Raw genomic sequence first — 17385 nt, 5'->3', positions numbered from 1 at the left:
TCCAGAGAAATTTGCCGGAATTCTACTGCCTCGCCTGCCACTGAATCGGAGCGAGCGAGGGGCGGACAACGGAAATATCCATTGACCTCGGGCAGGAATTTCTGGTCTCGCTCGAGCGAGGTCGTAGAATCCCTCCCATTGAGTTCAGTTCCAAAGATCCAGTGTAATTCTGACTTTGATCATGAAACTCCCTAAATACTAAGCTTTCAAGGTGGTATGTATGGTCAAATTTCACACTGCACAGTTCATTAATCACATGTCATATAGAGCACAATGGCATTTTATTTGAAATACACCCTTTTAAAATAGGGCAATTTAGCTTTATTTTCAACAAATTATAACTATAATACCATTGTCCCAATAGCTCAATCAATATGTTTCCTTTAAGGTATATCTTAATTTTTAATTGCATGATTTAATTTACAAATCAAGATCCATGTCAGCTGCCAGCTTAATGATCAACTACACCAACTTTTAAACATAAAAATATAACTAACCAAATTTTGAAAAGCTTGAAGTATTTGCCCTTTAGACAATAATATCTTATGCTTCAAAGGCTAGTACTTTTGATATTAACATTCCTTTTTTTATTCTTTCATGGGAAATGGATGTCACTGGCAAAGCCAGCATTTGTTTCTCATTCCCAATTGCCCTTGAACTAAGTGGCTTGTGAGGCCATTTCAGAGGGCAGTTAAGTATCAACCACATAATAACCTGCAAATATAATTTTCAATAGGAGTCTTCTTGCTAATTAGGGAATTAAGAATCATTTGTTTCAGCACGTTTACTCAACTGATTTCGCTCATTTTTTTAAAAACAGAATTTAAAAATCCAAAAATCAGAAGCATAGCCACATATCTTCAATTTCAGTTATTCCGTTAGGTCCCTAATACATTTACATTCATACAAAATGTAAAACAAAATGAAAGTTATAAAGCATTTCTTAATTGGAACTGAACATCTTGTTACTTATGTAGTCATAATGTATCAGCATGTCTGTAAACTAAAGATAACTAAGATGAATTAATTTATAAAGGGAGAAAAAAAATGCAGAAAATAATAAGTGAACTAGAAGCATTTCATTGCAATTTTAGTTCCAGTACTAATAACCTTTAGGCATTGGTATTGTAGTCCTTGACTGTAACCCTTAAACATTTATAAAGTAATTTCATTCAACTATAAATTACCGTATCTTGTTTTTCCGTCCTTCTGATATTTGTTCCAATAATTCCTGTCTGTATCTCTCTCTTCTTCTTCTTTGAGCACTTTCTCGCTCATTGTTACCTAAAGATTATGATTCATATTAAAATTACACCACTCTTATCCCAAATTCAACTAACAAAAGGTTCTCTAAACATATAATTACATACCAATAAGCAATCTGTTAATTAAAATCATTAAACAACTAATAGGAAATAGAAGAATCTCCCATTTTATAAGCAGTGATTTGTTCAGCAGTGTTTAATTTGATTTTTGAACCCCATCTAGATGAAACTTTGCATGCTGAAGTGGGAGAAACCAAGTAACGTTACAGTTAACATGTCATAATGTACGTTTCAGGAAGCTCTGCATGCATGTTGCATATATGACCGCCATTCTTTCATAACCACCAGGCTACCAATCTGGAACCCCCCCTACATAAAACAATTTTGGGATTATCTTCCCCATGTGGCCTACAGCAGTACAAAAATAAGACCCAGCAACACCATCACAAGGGCAAACAAAGATAAGCAACGAATGCTGGCCTTGTCAGCCATGCCCACCTGCTAAAAAACTATTTGAAAAAAAAATCTTTACTGCCCATTGGATAATCTTGAACAGAGAACTGTCAACAATATCTAACATTTACTAAGAAAGAGATTGCATGATAGATTTGAAAATATTCCAGAAAGTCTAGTGAACCTAGGTCCAACAACTGGTGGTGTTGCTACAGAATGCCAAAGTCCGCACCTACCATCATCTTCTTCATGATGAAATCAATAAACAAGAGGAAAGGGAATGGGGAGATTATGCAGCCTTGCTGCCCTTCTGTGATGTTCTGTGATGTGAAAGAAATCCATAGTGCCTGTGCTGGTGTTGACACAGTAGCTGGACTCACATGATAGAAGGCTTGTAAAATGTTAATATACCACTGCAGGATGCCATACCGTCTTGCAATGCACCAGAATGACTGCCAATAGATTATATTAAAAGTCTTCTTGAAATTAATGAAATTAATAGGAAGTGGCTCCTGATACTCTAGGCATTGCTCTGTGTTCCTGAGCACAAGTATCTACTCTCAGTTTGATGTCAGCCCAGAAAACTACCTGTTCTTCACGAAGGGTACCATCTACTTCTGCTTTCAAACTGTTGAGGAACACCATGTTGAAGACCTTGCCAAGTGCTGTCAGCAGTGTTATGCCCCTCCAGTTGTTGCAGATGCTGAGGTTCCCTTTCATTGGCAGCTTAATAATTATACCTCACTTCCACTCATCCGAGATATCATCCACAGTTCAGATCTCATACTGTTGGTCAAAGTCAAGGGCTGAGACTCCTGTGTCATGACTGGATCCCCATACATGTCTGATTCAGTCACAGCCTCTCGTCATTGACTATTGATCAAATGTAAAGTTCTACTAAACCCAAGGGGTACGACTGTTTCCTGGAACAAAGTGTCCAGGTACCCTTGCCAGATGCTCCGGGTGAATCAGGCAACTATGGCTGTGTATAGGGCTTTAAACTAAGTAGAGGTGAGAATTGGATTAAGGTTAGGTTGGATGAAAGGAGATTTAGAAATCAAGAGAAAAAAATTGACATAATAGAACAGTACAGCGAAGCGAGTAAAGACAGGCAGAATAGGAGAGGAATAGCGACAGAGTTTAGCAGTAATTTAGCATCAGTGAGGCAGGACCATTCAAGAAATAATAGGAAAACAAAATTAAAGGCTCTTTATCGGAATGGATAAAAAGTATCCACAATGAAATGGTTAAACTAGTGGCATTGATAGAGATTAGATTGCCTTAGATCTAATTGGCATTACAGACACACAGTTACAAGGTGACCAAGTTTGGGAAATAGATGCACCAGTGTATACATCATTTCAAAATGACAGGCAGAATGGAAAAGGAGTAAGGATTGACCCTGATAGGAAACGATAACATAAGAGCATTGAGAAAAGATCTTGGCTTGAAAATCAGAAAATAGAATTAGTATGGGTGGAGCTTAGAAATAACAAGAGTTATAAAAATGCTGGTGGGGATCATTTGTTAAACGGATCCAAGCCAGATGGCAAATATGAAACAAGACACATCCTTTCTTTGATAGATTTAGTCACAAGATGCAGCATCACAGATCTCTGTCTCTATGCTCTCAGTCCTTAACCAAATAATGCCGATCACCTGTGCAATCAACCAACCAGCAACATAATTTTAGAAGCCCCCAAGAATAGTTATAGCACTGGATACAGCATTAAACAAAAAAAAAGAAAAAGAAATGAGTCTTCCAACAAAATGAATGAAATAAAAAGCTGGTTTCAAGCTACATGTCACAACAGTCCTAGTTCAAAACCACAGAACATGAGAAGACAAGATTCACAGTAGAACTAGCCTGAATGGCCAATGGAATTAAATTAAAGCCTGTGGTAATTTTCAAACTTAAAACTATATCAAAAAGCAAGTTTCCTGCGGAACATTTTGTACATGTCCATGATAATGGTTGGATGGATGAGGAAAGAGTGAAGTTGCAGATCAATAATGGGTAGAACACGCATCCCAGTGGCCTACATAAAGAATGCAACTTATTAGTATGGGACATTAAATCAAGAGGTACTTGAAAAAATAAAACCTGCATTGCAATTAGACCAGAGAGACTAACATCGATAGTGCAATTTCAGGATGTGTGCCTCAACAAGCAATTCAAGAATAATTTTTCAGCCAAATGTAATAGCTGGATGGTACACAGAGACAAAGTCTTCATAAAGAGTGGAAATATGTACGCTGCCTCACTTGATTGGTTTTGGTATTCTTTTGTCTTCAATTCTAGAAAGCTATTTGTGCATAAACCATCATTTAATCATTCAAAAAATATGGAATTTCCACTTAAATAGATGGAGAGGAAGATGTTTATTGGGGAGGGATGATTCTGAAACTGAAAGCACTGTATCTGATCCAGATAAGATCCTTCTGATGATGCCTTGGCAAAGTGACGCATTGAGCAGAATTTTCACAGGAATTTCACAGAAATCAAAGTGGCAGGGGCGGACCATGCAAAGGTCCATTGACCTCGGGCGGGAATTTCCACCCTTGGGGTGAGTGCAACCGGATAATCACGCCCAATGAACTTGACAAACCTTTTGCATTGAATGCCAAAGGCAATGACTCTAAATGCTTTTACAAAGCTTTCATTGTGGCTAAAGGTATCATTATACAAATAATCTATTCAAGAGACTATGCCACATTAATTTAATATGAATCACATTTTTTACATATCAAAATGGCAACCACCAATCCACACCAGTGATATGATGAAAAGATTGCAAGAGCTTTTACAACTATGTAAAAAGGAAAGAAGTAGCTAAACAAACATTGTTCAACTAGATTTTACAAAGGGAAATTGTGTTTGACAAATTTGTGAAGAGTTTTTAAGGGTGTAAATAGTACAGATAGATAAAGAGCAATTAGTAGATGTAGTATACTTGGATTTCGAAAAGCCATTTGATAAGATTCCACACCAAAGGTCAATAGACAAGATAAGGGCTAACAGAGTTGGGGGTAATATATGAGCCTGGACAGAGTGGCACAAGGATCAGTACTGGGGTTATTTACAATCCATATCAATGACTTAGATGAACAGAAATATTGTAATATATCAAAGTTTTCTAACAATAAAAAGTTAGGTAGGAATACAAACTGACGAGGACACAAAGAGGCTGCAAAGGGATACAGGTAGATTAAGTGATGGTCAGAAAGGGGGGTAGATGGAGTAGAATGTGGGAAAGTGTGAAGTTATCATAAGGATAGAAAGGCAGAATATTTTTGCAAAAACTTGAAACTTGTAAATAAAAGCAAAATACTGCAGATGCTGGAAATCTGAAACAAAAACAGAAAATGCAGGAAAGACTCAGCAGGTCTGGCAGCATCTGTGGAGAAAGAAACAGTTAACATTTTCAGTCCTTATGACTTCTTCAGAACTGAAGAGGGATCGAAATTGAATACAAGAGACCATAGCAATGTGGATACAAATTGACTGAATAATAGGAAGCAGAGTAATGTTCAACGCATATTTTTTGGGCAGGAGGAAGTATTGTAGTGGTGTTCCCAAGGGGTCGGTATTGGGATCCTTGCTTTTCCTGATATACATTAATGATCTAGATCTTGGTGTGCTGGGGACGATTTCAAAATTTGCAGGTGACACAAAATTCAGAATTGTAAACTGAGGAGCATGTGTGGTGTTTGCATGTTCTCCCCATGTCTGCACGGGCTTCTTCCAGGTGCTCCATTTCCTCCCACAGTCCAAAGGTATGCTGGTTACGTGGGTTAGCCATGCTAAATTGCCCCTTAATGTCCAAAGATTGTAGGTTAAGTGAATTAACCATGGTAAATGCGCGGGGTTATGGGGGATAGAACGGAATGCTTTTTCGGTGAGTGGGTACAGACTCAATGGGCCGAGTGGCCTGCTTCAGCACTGTAGGGATTCTATGGCTCTATGGACAGTCTAGAACTTCAAAAGGACATAGACAAGTTGAGAGTGGGCAGATAGGTGGCAGGTGAAGTTCAATGCAGAGAAACGCAAGGTGATGCATTTTGGTAGGAAGATGGAGAGACAATATAAAATAAGGAAGAATATTCTCAAATGGGGTGCGGGAGAATATGGACCTGGGTATATATGTGCATAGATCATTGAAGGTGGCAGGACAGGTAGAAAGAGCAGTTAATAAATCAGAGTATCCTGGGCTTTATTATTAGGGGCAGAGAGTACAAGAGCAAGGGGATTATGCTGAACTTAGACATGACACTAATTAGACATCAGCTGAAATAATGTGCATAGTTCTGGGTGCCACACTATAGAAAGGATGCGAATGCATTGGAGAAAGTGCAGAAAAGATTTACGAAAATGGTTCCAAGGATGAGAAACTTCAGTTATGAGGATCGATGGGAGAGGTTGAGCCTGTTCTCTTTGTAGAGGGAGAGGTGGAGAGATTTGATAGAGATTTTAAAATCATGAGGGGGCTGGACAGTAGATAGGGAGAAACTGTTCCTGCTTTTAAAAGGATCAAGAACGAGTAGGCACAAATTTAAAGAGATTTGCAAAAGCAGCAAATATGTGAGCAAAAACTTTTTCATACAACAAAGGTTCGGGTCTGGAATGCACTGCCTGAAGTGTGGTGGGACAGGTTCAATCAAGGCATTCGACAGGACACAAGATGAGTACTTGAATATAAACAATGTGCAGGGTAAGGGGGAAAGGCAAGCAGGGGAATGGCACTAAGTCATGATGCTCATTTTGAGAGCCGGTGCAGACACAATGGTTTCCTTCTGCGCTATAACATTTCTGTGAAATGTGAGGGATTATATAGCAAAATAGGAGGTCAGGGATATGCATGAGCTCAGGAGAGATTGACAAAAATGTCATGGACACAAGACAAATGCAGTGTTAAAGACTAAAGATGGTGTTAATAATGACATAAAGGTAAGGTGGCAGAATGTGTTAACAGAAGATGGGTCAGAACTCAAAGCAAAACAAATTACAAATAGCCCTCTGGGAGAGGGAAGGTTGGGAACAAAAAAAAAATCAAAATGGGTGAGAGAATTCACGGTCTGAAGCTGTTGAACTCAAAGTCCAAAAGGCTGAAAAGTGCCTAATCGGAACATGAGGTGCTGTTCCTCCAGTTTGCGTTGCCCTTCACTCGAACATTGCACCAGGCCAAGGATGGAAATGTGGGCATGAGAGCAAGATGGTGAGTTAAAATGAAAAGCAATGGGAAGGTCAGGGTCATGCTTGTGCACCAAGCAAAGGTGTTCCACAAAGCAGTCATCTAATCTGCATTTAGTTTCCCCAATGTAGAGGAGACCACATTGTGAACAGTGAATACAGTAGACTAAATTGAAAGAGGTGCAAGCGAAATGCTGCTTCACCTGAAAGATGTGTTTGGGTCTTAGACAGTGAGGAAGTAAAGGGACAGGTGATGCACCTTCTGTGATTAAATGGGAATGGGATACAGTTAGGGGTGATGGGGGAGTGTACCAGGATGTCACAGAAGGAACCATCCCTACGGAATGCTGACAGGAGAGATGAGGGGAGGATGGGTTTGGTAGTGGCATCACCAAATCAGTGGAAATAACAGAGGATGATCCTTCGAATGCTGAGGCTGGTGGGGTGAAAAGTGATGAGAAGCGAAACCCTATCATGGCTCTGGGAGGGAGGGGAAAGGGTGAGGTCAGAGGTGGGGGAGATGGGTCAGATACAGTTGAGGGCCCTGTCAAACATTGATTCTCAGAGAGACTTGGATGCAGTTATACAAGGAACGCAGAAAGCAGGTGAAGCAAGCAATTGGCATGTTGGCCTTTAATACAAGGGGGTCGGAGCACAAGAATTAAGAAGTCCTGCTATAACGAGTTTCGTGAGATCATACCTGGAATAACGTATGCAGTTTTGGTCCCCATTGGCGTTTAGGCCTTGGGAAAGGTGTGTAGGGGGAATGTTTGGGCCTTGGAGAGAAACCAGTGTGTGTGCGCGAGGAGACCAGTGTGTGTGCGTGCGTGTGCGCAAGAGGGGAGTGCATGCATGTGCGCGAGGAGGGGAGTGTGTGCTTGTGCATATGTAAGGAGGTGTGGGTCTGTGTGCGCAAGAGGAGGTGAGTGTGTGATAGGAGGCAAGTGTGCATGTGTGAGAGGAGGTGCGTTTGCATGTGCGTGATGAGGTGAGTGTGTTTGTGTATGAAGAGGTGAGTATGTGGTGTGTGAGGAGACACGCCTGTTTGTGTATGCAAGGATGCGAGGGTGCGTTTGTGTACATGTGAATGTGTGTGTGTGTAAATGTGAGAGTGGGATGAATGAGAGAGGTGCGTGTGTGTGAGCGTGAGAGAGAGACTTAAGCGTCTGTATGAATGTGAGGAAGAGAGACATGAACGTGTGAAAATGACAGAGACGTGAGCATGTGTGAACGTGAGAGACGTGAGCATGTGAACGAGAGATGTGAGCGGTGTGAGAATGAGAGAGACACGAATGTGTGTATGTATGTGTGAGTAAGAGACACGAACGTCTGTGAATTTGAGAGAGAGGGAGACGTGCGTGAGTGAGAGATATGTATATCTGATATTAGAATCAGCATTCTAGCATCAGCCCCCCACTTTAAAAATTACCAGATTAGTATATACATAGAAATAGCTGGTTATATTTGATTTCTGTGTTCACGCAGATTTCACGGCAAAAAGAGGGTGTCGACTCAACATTATGAGAATGCTTGGGGTTCCTCTATGCTCTAGGAAGGTCACAGGGGGTTCTATGGCTCTAAAAGTTTGGGAAAGCCTGATATAAACAGTAATCAAGGATGGATGGAAACCAGTAGGGGCCAAAATGGAGGCAATTCTTGTGGAGGCAAAAGATATGATTGATGTACCAAATCAGTATTATACATTTATCTTCACAGAAAAGATGCTGCCTCAGCAAAAAAAGCAGTATCAATTTTATATGTGGTAAAAGAAACAGATAATAAAGGTTCTTAAAAGCTGGTGCTTAAAATCAGGAAACACAGAATTTGGTGACCAAGCACACTGGCTGTGGTTGTCATGACTCTTGATATGCAGCATTCCTATGAAGTGAAGCAAAAGCCGCGGAAACAAGCAGATTTCTGAAGCGGGAGGAAGACAGGAACTCTCCATTGAAGATCCTACCCATATGGATTTCCTGGGAGTATTTTTCCCACCTCTACTTGATCTAGCAGCAATGGCCAAGGTGACTGTAATTCCACATTCTCCACTTCACTTTAAGAAAGCACGGTGGCACAGTGGTTATCACTACTGCCTCACTGCACCAGGGACCCAGGTTCGATCCCAGCCTTGGGTGACTGTGTGTGTTAAGTTTGCACGTCATAGAGGTTTACAGCATGGAAACAGGCCCTTTGGCCCAACTTGCCCATGCCGCCCCTTTTTTTAAAAAAACGCCTAAGCTAGTCCCAATTTTCCGTGTTTTGCCCATATCCCTCTATACCCATCTTACCCATGTAACTGTCTAAATGCTTTTTAAAAGACAAAATTGTACCCACCTCTACTACTACCTCTGGCAGCTTGTTCCAGACACTCACCACCCTCGGTGTGAAAAAATTGCCCCTCTGGATCCTTTTGTGTCTCTCCCCTCAAACCTATGCCCCCTAATTTTAGACTCCCCTACTTGACTCTGCGTGAGTTTACTCTGGGTGCTCGGGTTCCCTCCCACAGTCCAAAGATGGGCATTTTAGATGGACTGGCCATGCTAAATTGCTCCTTAGTGTCCCAAGATGTGTAGGTTAGGGGGATTAGTGGGCAAACAGGCTACAAAATGAATGCGTGTAAAATCGCCAGCTCCAGTGCACCCCTCCCTGATGAGCTCAATGCATTCTATGCCTGTTTTGAGCAAGAGGTCAGCGAGAGCATGCCCTCCACCCCGAAGCCTCGGTTGAACTTGTATCTAAGGTCACCATTTCAGATGTCAGAGCAACCTTCTCAAAAGGTTAACCCACGGAAAGTGACTGGCCCAAACGAGCACCAGATCCTGCGCAGATCAGCTGGTGAAGGTATTCACAGACATCTTCAACCTCTCTTTACAACAATCTGAGGTCTCTTACCTGCTTTAAGACAACGACCATCATCCCGGTACCAAAGAAAAGTCAAGCAGCGTGCCTTAATGACTATCGTACAGTGGCTCTGACATCCATCATTATGAAGTGCTTCGAAACGTTAGTCATGGCACAAATCAATTCCAACCTCCCGGATTGCCTGGATCCACTACAGTTCACCTAATGCCGCAACAGGTCCACAGCAGATGCCATCTCCCTGGCCCTGCACTCAACCCTGGAACACCTAGATAACAAAGACACCCTATTGACTACAGCTCAGCCTTCATCATTATTCCTACAAAACTCATCTCCAAACTCTATGGCCTGGGGCTCAGCTCCTCCATCTGCAACTGCATCCTGAACTTCCTAACCCACAGACCGCAATTAGTAAGGATAGGCAACAAAACCTCCTCCACGATCATCCTCAACACCAATGCCCCACAAGGCTGTGCCCTCAGCCCCCTACTATACACCTCTGACTGTGTTGCCAAATTCCTCTCCAACATGATTTTCAAGTTTACTGATGACACCACCATAGTGGGTCAGATCTCAAACAATGACAAGACAGAGTACAGGAATGAGATGGAGAAATCTGGTGAACTGGTGTGACGACAATAATCTCTCCCTCTGTCAACAAAATGAAGGAGACAGTCATCAACTCCAGGAAGTATTGTGGAAACATGCCCCTGTCTATATCAATGGGGACCGAAGTAGAAATGGTCGAGAGTTTCAGGTTTTTAGGTGTCCAGATCACCAACAACCTGTCCTGGTTCCCCCCCCCATGCCGACACTATAGTTAAGAAAGTCCACCAACGCCTCTACTTTCTCAGAAGACTAAGAAAATTTGGCATGTCAACTACAACTCTCACCAACTTTTACAGATGCACCATAGAAAGCATTTTTTCTGGTTGTATCACAGCTTGGTATGGCACCTGCTCAGCCCAAGACTGCAAGAAACTTCATCCATTGCACTTTATTCAACCATACTGCTACCCCAAAGTGAACATAATGGCAGAATGTCGATATTATATAATTGGGTAGAATGTAGAAACAGACACACCAAGGAGTTCATGTACACCGTTCATGTAATCCCTATTATAGAAAGGATATTACTAAACTAGAAAGTGTGCAGAAAAGATTTACTCGGATGCTACCGGGACTTGATGGTTTCAGTTAAAAGGAGAGGCTGAATAGACTGGGGCTTTTTTCTCTGGAGCATAGGAGGCTGAGGGGTGACCTTATAGAGGTCTATAAAATAATGAGAGGCACATCAGCTAGATAGTCAATATCTTTTCCCAAAGGTAAGGGAGTCTAAAACTAGACGGCATAGGTTTAAGGTGAGAGGGGAGAGATACAAAAGTGTCCAGAGGGACAAGTGTTTCACACAGAGGGTGGTGAGTGTCTGGAACAAGCTGCCTGAGGTAGTAGTAGAGGCGGGTACAATTTTGTCTTTTAAAAAGCATTTAGACAGTTACATGGGTACGATGGGTATAGAGGGATATGGGCCAAATGCGGGCAATTGGGACTAGCTTAGGGGTTTTAAAAAAGGGCGGCATGGACAAGTTGGGCCGAAGGGCCTGTTTCCATGCTGTAAACCTCTATGACTCTAAACTACAAAGGGTCTTGAATGAAGTCGTCCATCATGCAAACCAGCCTCCCATCCATTGATTCCGTCTACACTTCCCACTGCCTCGAAGAAGCAGCCAGCATAATTAAGGACCCCACGCACTCTGGACATACTCTCTTCCACCTTCTTCCGTCGGGGAAAAGATACAAAAGTCTGAGGTCAAGTACCAACTGATTCAATAATAGCTTCTTCCCTGCTGCTATCAGACTTTTGAATGGATCTACCTTGCACTAATGTTGATCTTTCTCTGCACCCTAGGTATGACTGTAACGTTACACTCTGCCCTCTCTCCTTTCCTTCTCTACGAACAATATGCTTTGTTTGAATAGCGTGCAAGAAACAATACTTTCCACTGTATCCCAATACGTGTGACAATAATAAATCAAATCAAATGAGTAGGGTAATAGGACAGGGGTTGGGGCGGAGTAAGATGCTCTGTCGGAGAGTCAGTGCAGACTCAACGGGCCAAATGGCCTCCTTCTGCACAGTAGGGATTCAATGAAATGAGGAAGTAGTCAACGAACGGTGCACTTGTTGCTACCCGACCTGGAGCCTCACACCAGGGAAAAAAATGGCCCTGCTGGTGGCCATAAAGGTCACTTCTTTGCATCAGGGTCTTTCCAGTTGGGAGCAGGCAACATTTCAAATATTTTCCAGTACACAATCCATTGAAACATTCAATTGGTCATGAAGACCATCCATTCCAAAAGAGCACATGCTTTTTATTCCTGGAGGAGAAAATAAAGATGAAAGTGCACATGACTGCATAGGATTGAGGGGATTCCTGATTGTGCAGAGCATCATCTATTATATATACATGGTTCCATGGACTCTCCTTTGTGCACGTGGGGTCCAGAAACTACAAAGTCTACCATTCTATAAAATGTAGAGCTGGCATGCAAATACTTCCAAAACAACATCAACATCAGTGGAAATTCACCACCCTGGCAGCAGCCACAATAAGAAGTTTAAGAACACCAGGTTAAAGTCCAACAGGTTTATTTGGTAGCAAAAGCCACACAAGCTTTCGGAGCTCCAAGCCCCTTCTTCAGGTGAGTGGGAATTCTGTTCGCAAACAGGGCATATAAAGACAGAGGCTCAATTTACATGAATAATGGTTGGAATGCGAATACTTACAGCTAATCAAGTCTTTAAGAAACAAAACAATGTGAGTGGAGAGAGCATCAAGACAGGCTAAAAAGATGTGTATTGTCTCCAGACAAGACAGCCAGTGAAACTCGGCAGGTCCAGGCAACTGTGGGGGTTACAGATAGTGTGACATGAACCCAATATCCCGGTTGAGGCCGTCCTCGTGTGTGCGGAACTTGGCTATCAGTTTCTGCTCAGCGACGCTGCGTCGTCGTGTGTCGCGAAGGCCGCCTTGGAGAACGCTTACCCGAATATCAGAAGCCGAATGCCCGTGACCGCTGAAGTGCTCCCCAACAGGAAGAGAACAGTCTTGCCTGGTGATTGTCGAGCGGTGTTCATTCATCCGTTGTCGCAGCGTCTGCATAGTTTCCCCAATGTACCATGCCACGGGACATCCTTTCCTGCAGCGTATCAGGTAGACAATGTTTGACGAGTTGCAAGAGTATGTACCGTGTACCTGGTGGATGGTGTTCTCACGTGAGATGATGGCATCTGTGTCGATGATCCGGCACGTCTTGCAGAGGTTGCTGTGGCAGGGTTGTGTGGTGTCGTGGTCACTGTTCTCCTGAAGGCTGGGTAGTTTGCTGCGGACAATGGTCTGTTTGAGGTTGTGCGGTTGTTTGAAGGCAAGAAGTGGGGGTGTGGGGATGGCCTTGGCGAGATGTTCGTCTTCATCAATGACATGTTGAAGGCTCCGGAGGAGATGCCGTACAATGCCATTCATCTTGCATCAGTCAGCCATATTTGCATTTCCGGTTCTCCACCAAGAACTAGAGGCCACCTCCTCTGAGATTAAAGGCCATCTCCTGCACAGAGCTGATGACTGCCTTCTTGTGCCTAATCATGCAAGGTCAGCTGGCATACAAGAGTCATGAAATCACGGGAATCTTTGGAATGCAGAGAACTGCAGACTTCAAAACATGCTCCAGAATGTACTGGATGATTCCCCCTAAGCAAGCCACAGCTTGAGCATGCCAGTTATTGCTAATGGTTATACCCTTATGGTGGCAATATTATGGAGGACACGACAGACCACCACAAACTTCAAGACATGCTCCAGAATGTACTGTGATTCCTCCAAGCAAACCATTGCTTGAGCACCTTTTGAATTCTGGAGCTAATGGTGGTATTGTTATGGGGGATACAGCAAACCACCACAGACTTCAAAACATGCTCCAGAATGTACTGGATGATTCCCCCTAAGCAAGCCACAGCTTGGTTTCTAAGATTCCGCTTTCAATAAAAATACTTCACTTAACCACAATGCACCATCATAATATCTAACTGAGACATCCCATCACAGTGTCCTTATCACTATCACCCAACAATAGCGTCACTCACAAAGATCTTTTCATTAACATCTTTATCCAATAACACATCCAAATACAGGAACAAAAATGAACAATTCATCCTTGTGAATTCTGGCGGTGTCCATCTTGCAGGTGTCTTTACCAATGTAGTGCAACACTTAGTGCTACTCCAGTCGCTGCACCATGGCTGCTGGAAGGCTGCTGACTTTCGGTGGAAGAGGCTGCAGATGGCCTTGCGACTCAAGCAGCTCTGCAGTTTGACATCCCGGATTTGGACTGTACCACCTCTGCACTGGCTCCAGCAGTCTGGGTTGGTAGGCTGACATGCAACAGCTGGGGCAATAGTGAAATGGCAGTGGTGAGAGCATGGCCACTTTATGTTCCATATTGCAGGACCTCAGCAATTCTAGTAAACTCTGGAGCAGAGATTGCTGGATTTCTGCAAGCATCCACATGGTGCTTCGAGTAGCAAGATCTGCAGCCATGATAGCAGTAGTCTCAGCCCTCATGACAGTCTGAGTTTCCACTGCAGCCCTCAGACATTTGACAGCTTCCTCCATTGCTGCAATAGGAGTAGCCACTGATGCTGAATCTTGGCTTGGTCATGGAATTAGCCACCATTTCTACGGTAATGAGCTCCATGTTCTGTGTGATGCCCTCTGCCACACTGGAGCCAGATTTCAAGCTCCTTGACAATGGCAGAAGGCTGTCTGGAGGGCTGTAAATGCCTTCTCCTGAATGCAGCATTCTCCTGTATGCGGCCCATGTAGCAGAACTTGTCTGTGACCTCTTTGGGGAGCTGGAACATATGTCAATCTATCCCCATTACGTTGGCTACAACCCAACAGTTCACTACATGTTGATCCCAACTCTATATTGGCCTCTAGGCTGCAGGCTGTGCCAGTATCTCAGCAGATAGTTGCGAGTCTTAGATTAAGTAAAGATGCTGCCTCATCACTGGTGTGGGTTTGCTCTCTCCTCCCTTTGGGTGTGCTAGTTGGTGGTACTTGGGTATCGGAAAGCATAAAGTCAGATCAAAAGGTCGAAGTGAAGCGCAAAGCAAGCGATCCAGATCACACCATCTATTCAACTGCTGAAATAGCTGAATGAGGGTCAGGTGCAAGTTGTGAAAGGCCGCAGTAACCATCATCATAAATGGTCTTGGCGACACTAGATGCTAAACCACCATTGGGCTCAGTGGTGAATGTGTGCATCACAACCACCAGTACTTTGCTATTTATTTTTCATTAGAAGAAAGTGGGCAGAATGCCCTGTATCTGAATGAAGTGGCTGCCATAGCCAAATAGCTTGATAGCAAGAGGTAGGCATGAAATTGCACCAGTGAAAAATGTATGGAATGTTTAGGTCAAGTGCTCGGGACTAGTGCTTGTTGAATGATAAGGCTATGTTGTAATTGAGCAATACGAAGGAATGGGGACGTGATGGGTATGAGATATAATATCAAAATGATATTCACTGATCTTGACCTTGCACGCGAGGTCATTAAACTTCTTGTTAAGTTAAGTAAAGTAATGGATAGTGAGTGTTTGATTTATGCATTGCAAGGATTGACTATCATTTAAGTAGCTACAAAATAAAGGAAATTGTATTTTAGTATCTAAAGTTGACTTTGTGTCTTTATTCGCTAGTAGAGGTTAACACAGGTTTGTACAACAATATTTTTGCGTAGTTTTCATCGCACATTAAATTTAGGGTAGAGAAACAAATGCCACAAATATTTAACACAAGATTAGCCATTATTCAAAGCATAACAAATGCATAATAAATATTAAACTGTGGGGAATTAACTTCCAATCTATTATTCCATAGGATGAAGTAAATCATGTCTTGGGAGAATACTCAACTAATATAACTAACAACACTTCTTTTAAATATAATGACCAGACACCAATAATACCTATTCTCCAATAACAGAAATTTTGTTCCAGGCATGCCTTATTTGAGCAGATATCATCAGACTAGCAATATGAAGGGTGGTATGGGGGAGGAGGGACAGGAGTAGAGAAAAATACTGGAGAACTACCAATTCCCAAAGAACCATGCCCTGACAAGAATCAGTATCTTTGGAAAGACAAAATAAAAGAAAATTGGGAAAGGGAGGATAACAAAAAACTTCAAATTTAATTCCTGCATTTTTCATGCAGGATAAGTTAAAGCATTGATCAAGACCCCGAATGCTCATACCAAATATATATTCAGATTATGGTTAATGAGAATCTGTCTCACAATCGGTTTACAACTAAAATAGTAGTTCTTAACTTTTTAGTTTTGACTTACCCACCAACAATCCAGTTCCAAACATAACATCTTTCACTGAAGCAGACTTAGAGCGTAGTCTCTGAGAGTCACGTACTTCGTTTATCAAACATCTTTTGACAGAGGCAAGAATATGACAGTCAATACATTATTACTATTTAGCATATCATGATCAAAGCTAATAATGACTTTATAACAGTTTCATAAATAAACGTACCATGTTAGCTTACACCTTCTGGAGTTAACCACACAAATACAACTTAAATGTCAATTTCAAGATTAAAAACCCGAATCTCAATGCATATGATAATTTCACACAAACTTCAGACATTTACCAGTTACGATTCATAGAAAATAAAATTTATCCTTCCTGAATTTCCCTCTTCATTTGAAAGTATGATACACAAGGGAAAGCAGGTGAACTGACTCGAAAAGGCAATGCAGGCTGTGTATCAGCACTAAGACAATGAGACTGAGCCATATCTGTCAACAATGTCTGCCCCAAGATTCTCCAGCTCAATTCTTGAGGTGGAGGATGAGTCGTAAGGAAGGGATTGAAATTTCTGGATAGTTTCCTTCAGAGTACAGGTGTATGAGAGGGGAGTTAGATTCTGAGTCAAGAGCACGGAAACTGAAGAGCAATAGAGGAGGAGGTCCTGCAGGCATGGGTCTTGTCCAACAAATACAATGTACTTGATACCTGCGAGGATAAAAAAGACAGAGGGAGAGGTTGCAGGGAGGAAGCAAGAAAGGAAGACTTGAACTGATAGAGTATTTTTCACCCCCAGACATCCCAATTTGTGAATTGTAGTCATCGCTGTAAAGTAGGAAACACAGCAGCCAATTTGAGCATTGCATGTTTCCACAAACAGCAATTCAAATGACCAGAAAAATCTGTTTTCACTGATGATTATTGATGGATAAATATTGGCAAACATGCTGTTCTTCTTTATAATGATGCCATGCGTGGAATGTTTGTGCATCCACCCGAGAAAGCAATCGGGCCCTCAGTTTACTGTCTCATCTGTAAGAACAGAATCATAGCATCATAGATGTACAGTACAAAAGGAGGCCATTCAGCCCATCGCGTCTGTACTGACCACAATGCCACCGAGGCCCTATTCCCGTAACCCCACACGTTTACCCTGCTAATCCCTGACACTAGGGTCAATTTAGCATGGCCAATCAACCTAACCGCACATCTTTGAGCTGTGGGAGGAAACCGGAGCACTC

At 42.3% G+C, this 17385-nt stretch overlaps 1 protein-coding gene across 3 annotated transcripts in view; it reads right to left on the bottom strand.

The window, feature by feature from the left end:
* Positions 1–17385, bottom strand: part of cspp1a (centrosome and spindle pole associated protein 1a) — a 204266-nt gene that overhangs the window by 132231 nt on the left and 54650 nt on the right. For all 3 annotated transcript variants that reach the window (XM_078217092.1, XM_078217093.1, XM_078217094.1), the window contains 2 exons: positions 16174–16265; positions 1188–1284 (listed from right to left, as the gene is read on the bottom strand). In XM_078217092.1, coding sequence (XP_078073218.1) covers positions 1188–1284; positions 16174–16265 — 189 coding nt within the window. The remainder of the gene's footprint in view (positions 1–1187; positions 1285–16173; positions 16266–17385) is intronic.

The sequence above is a fragment of the Mustelus asterias genome, chromosome 7 (genome assembly GCF_964213995.1).
Source record: "Mustelus asterias chromosome 7, sMusAst1.hap1.1, whole genome shotgun sequence".
Classification (NCBI taxonomy): Eukaryota; Metazoa; Chordata; class Chondrichthyes; order Carcharhiniformes; family Triakidae; genus Mustelus; species Mustelus asterias.
This window is presented reverse-complemented; position numbering and strand designations above follow the sequence as displayed.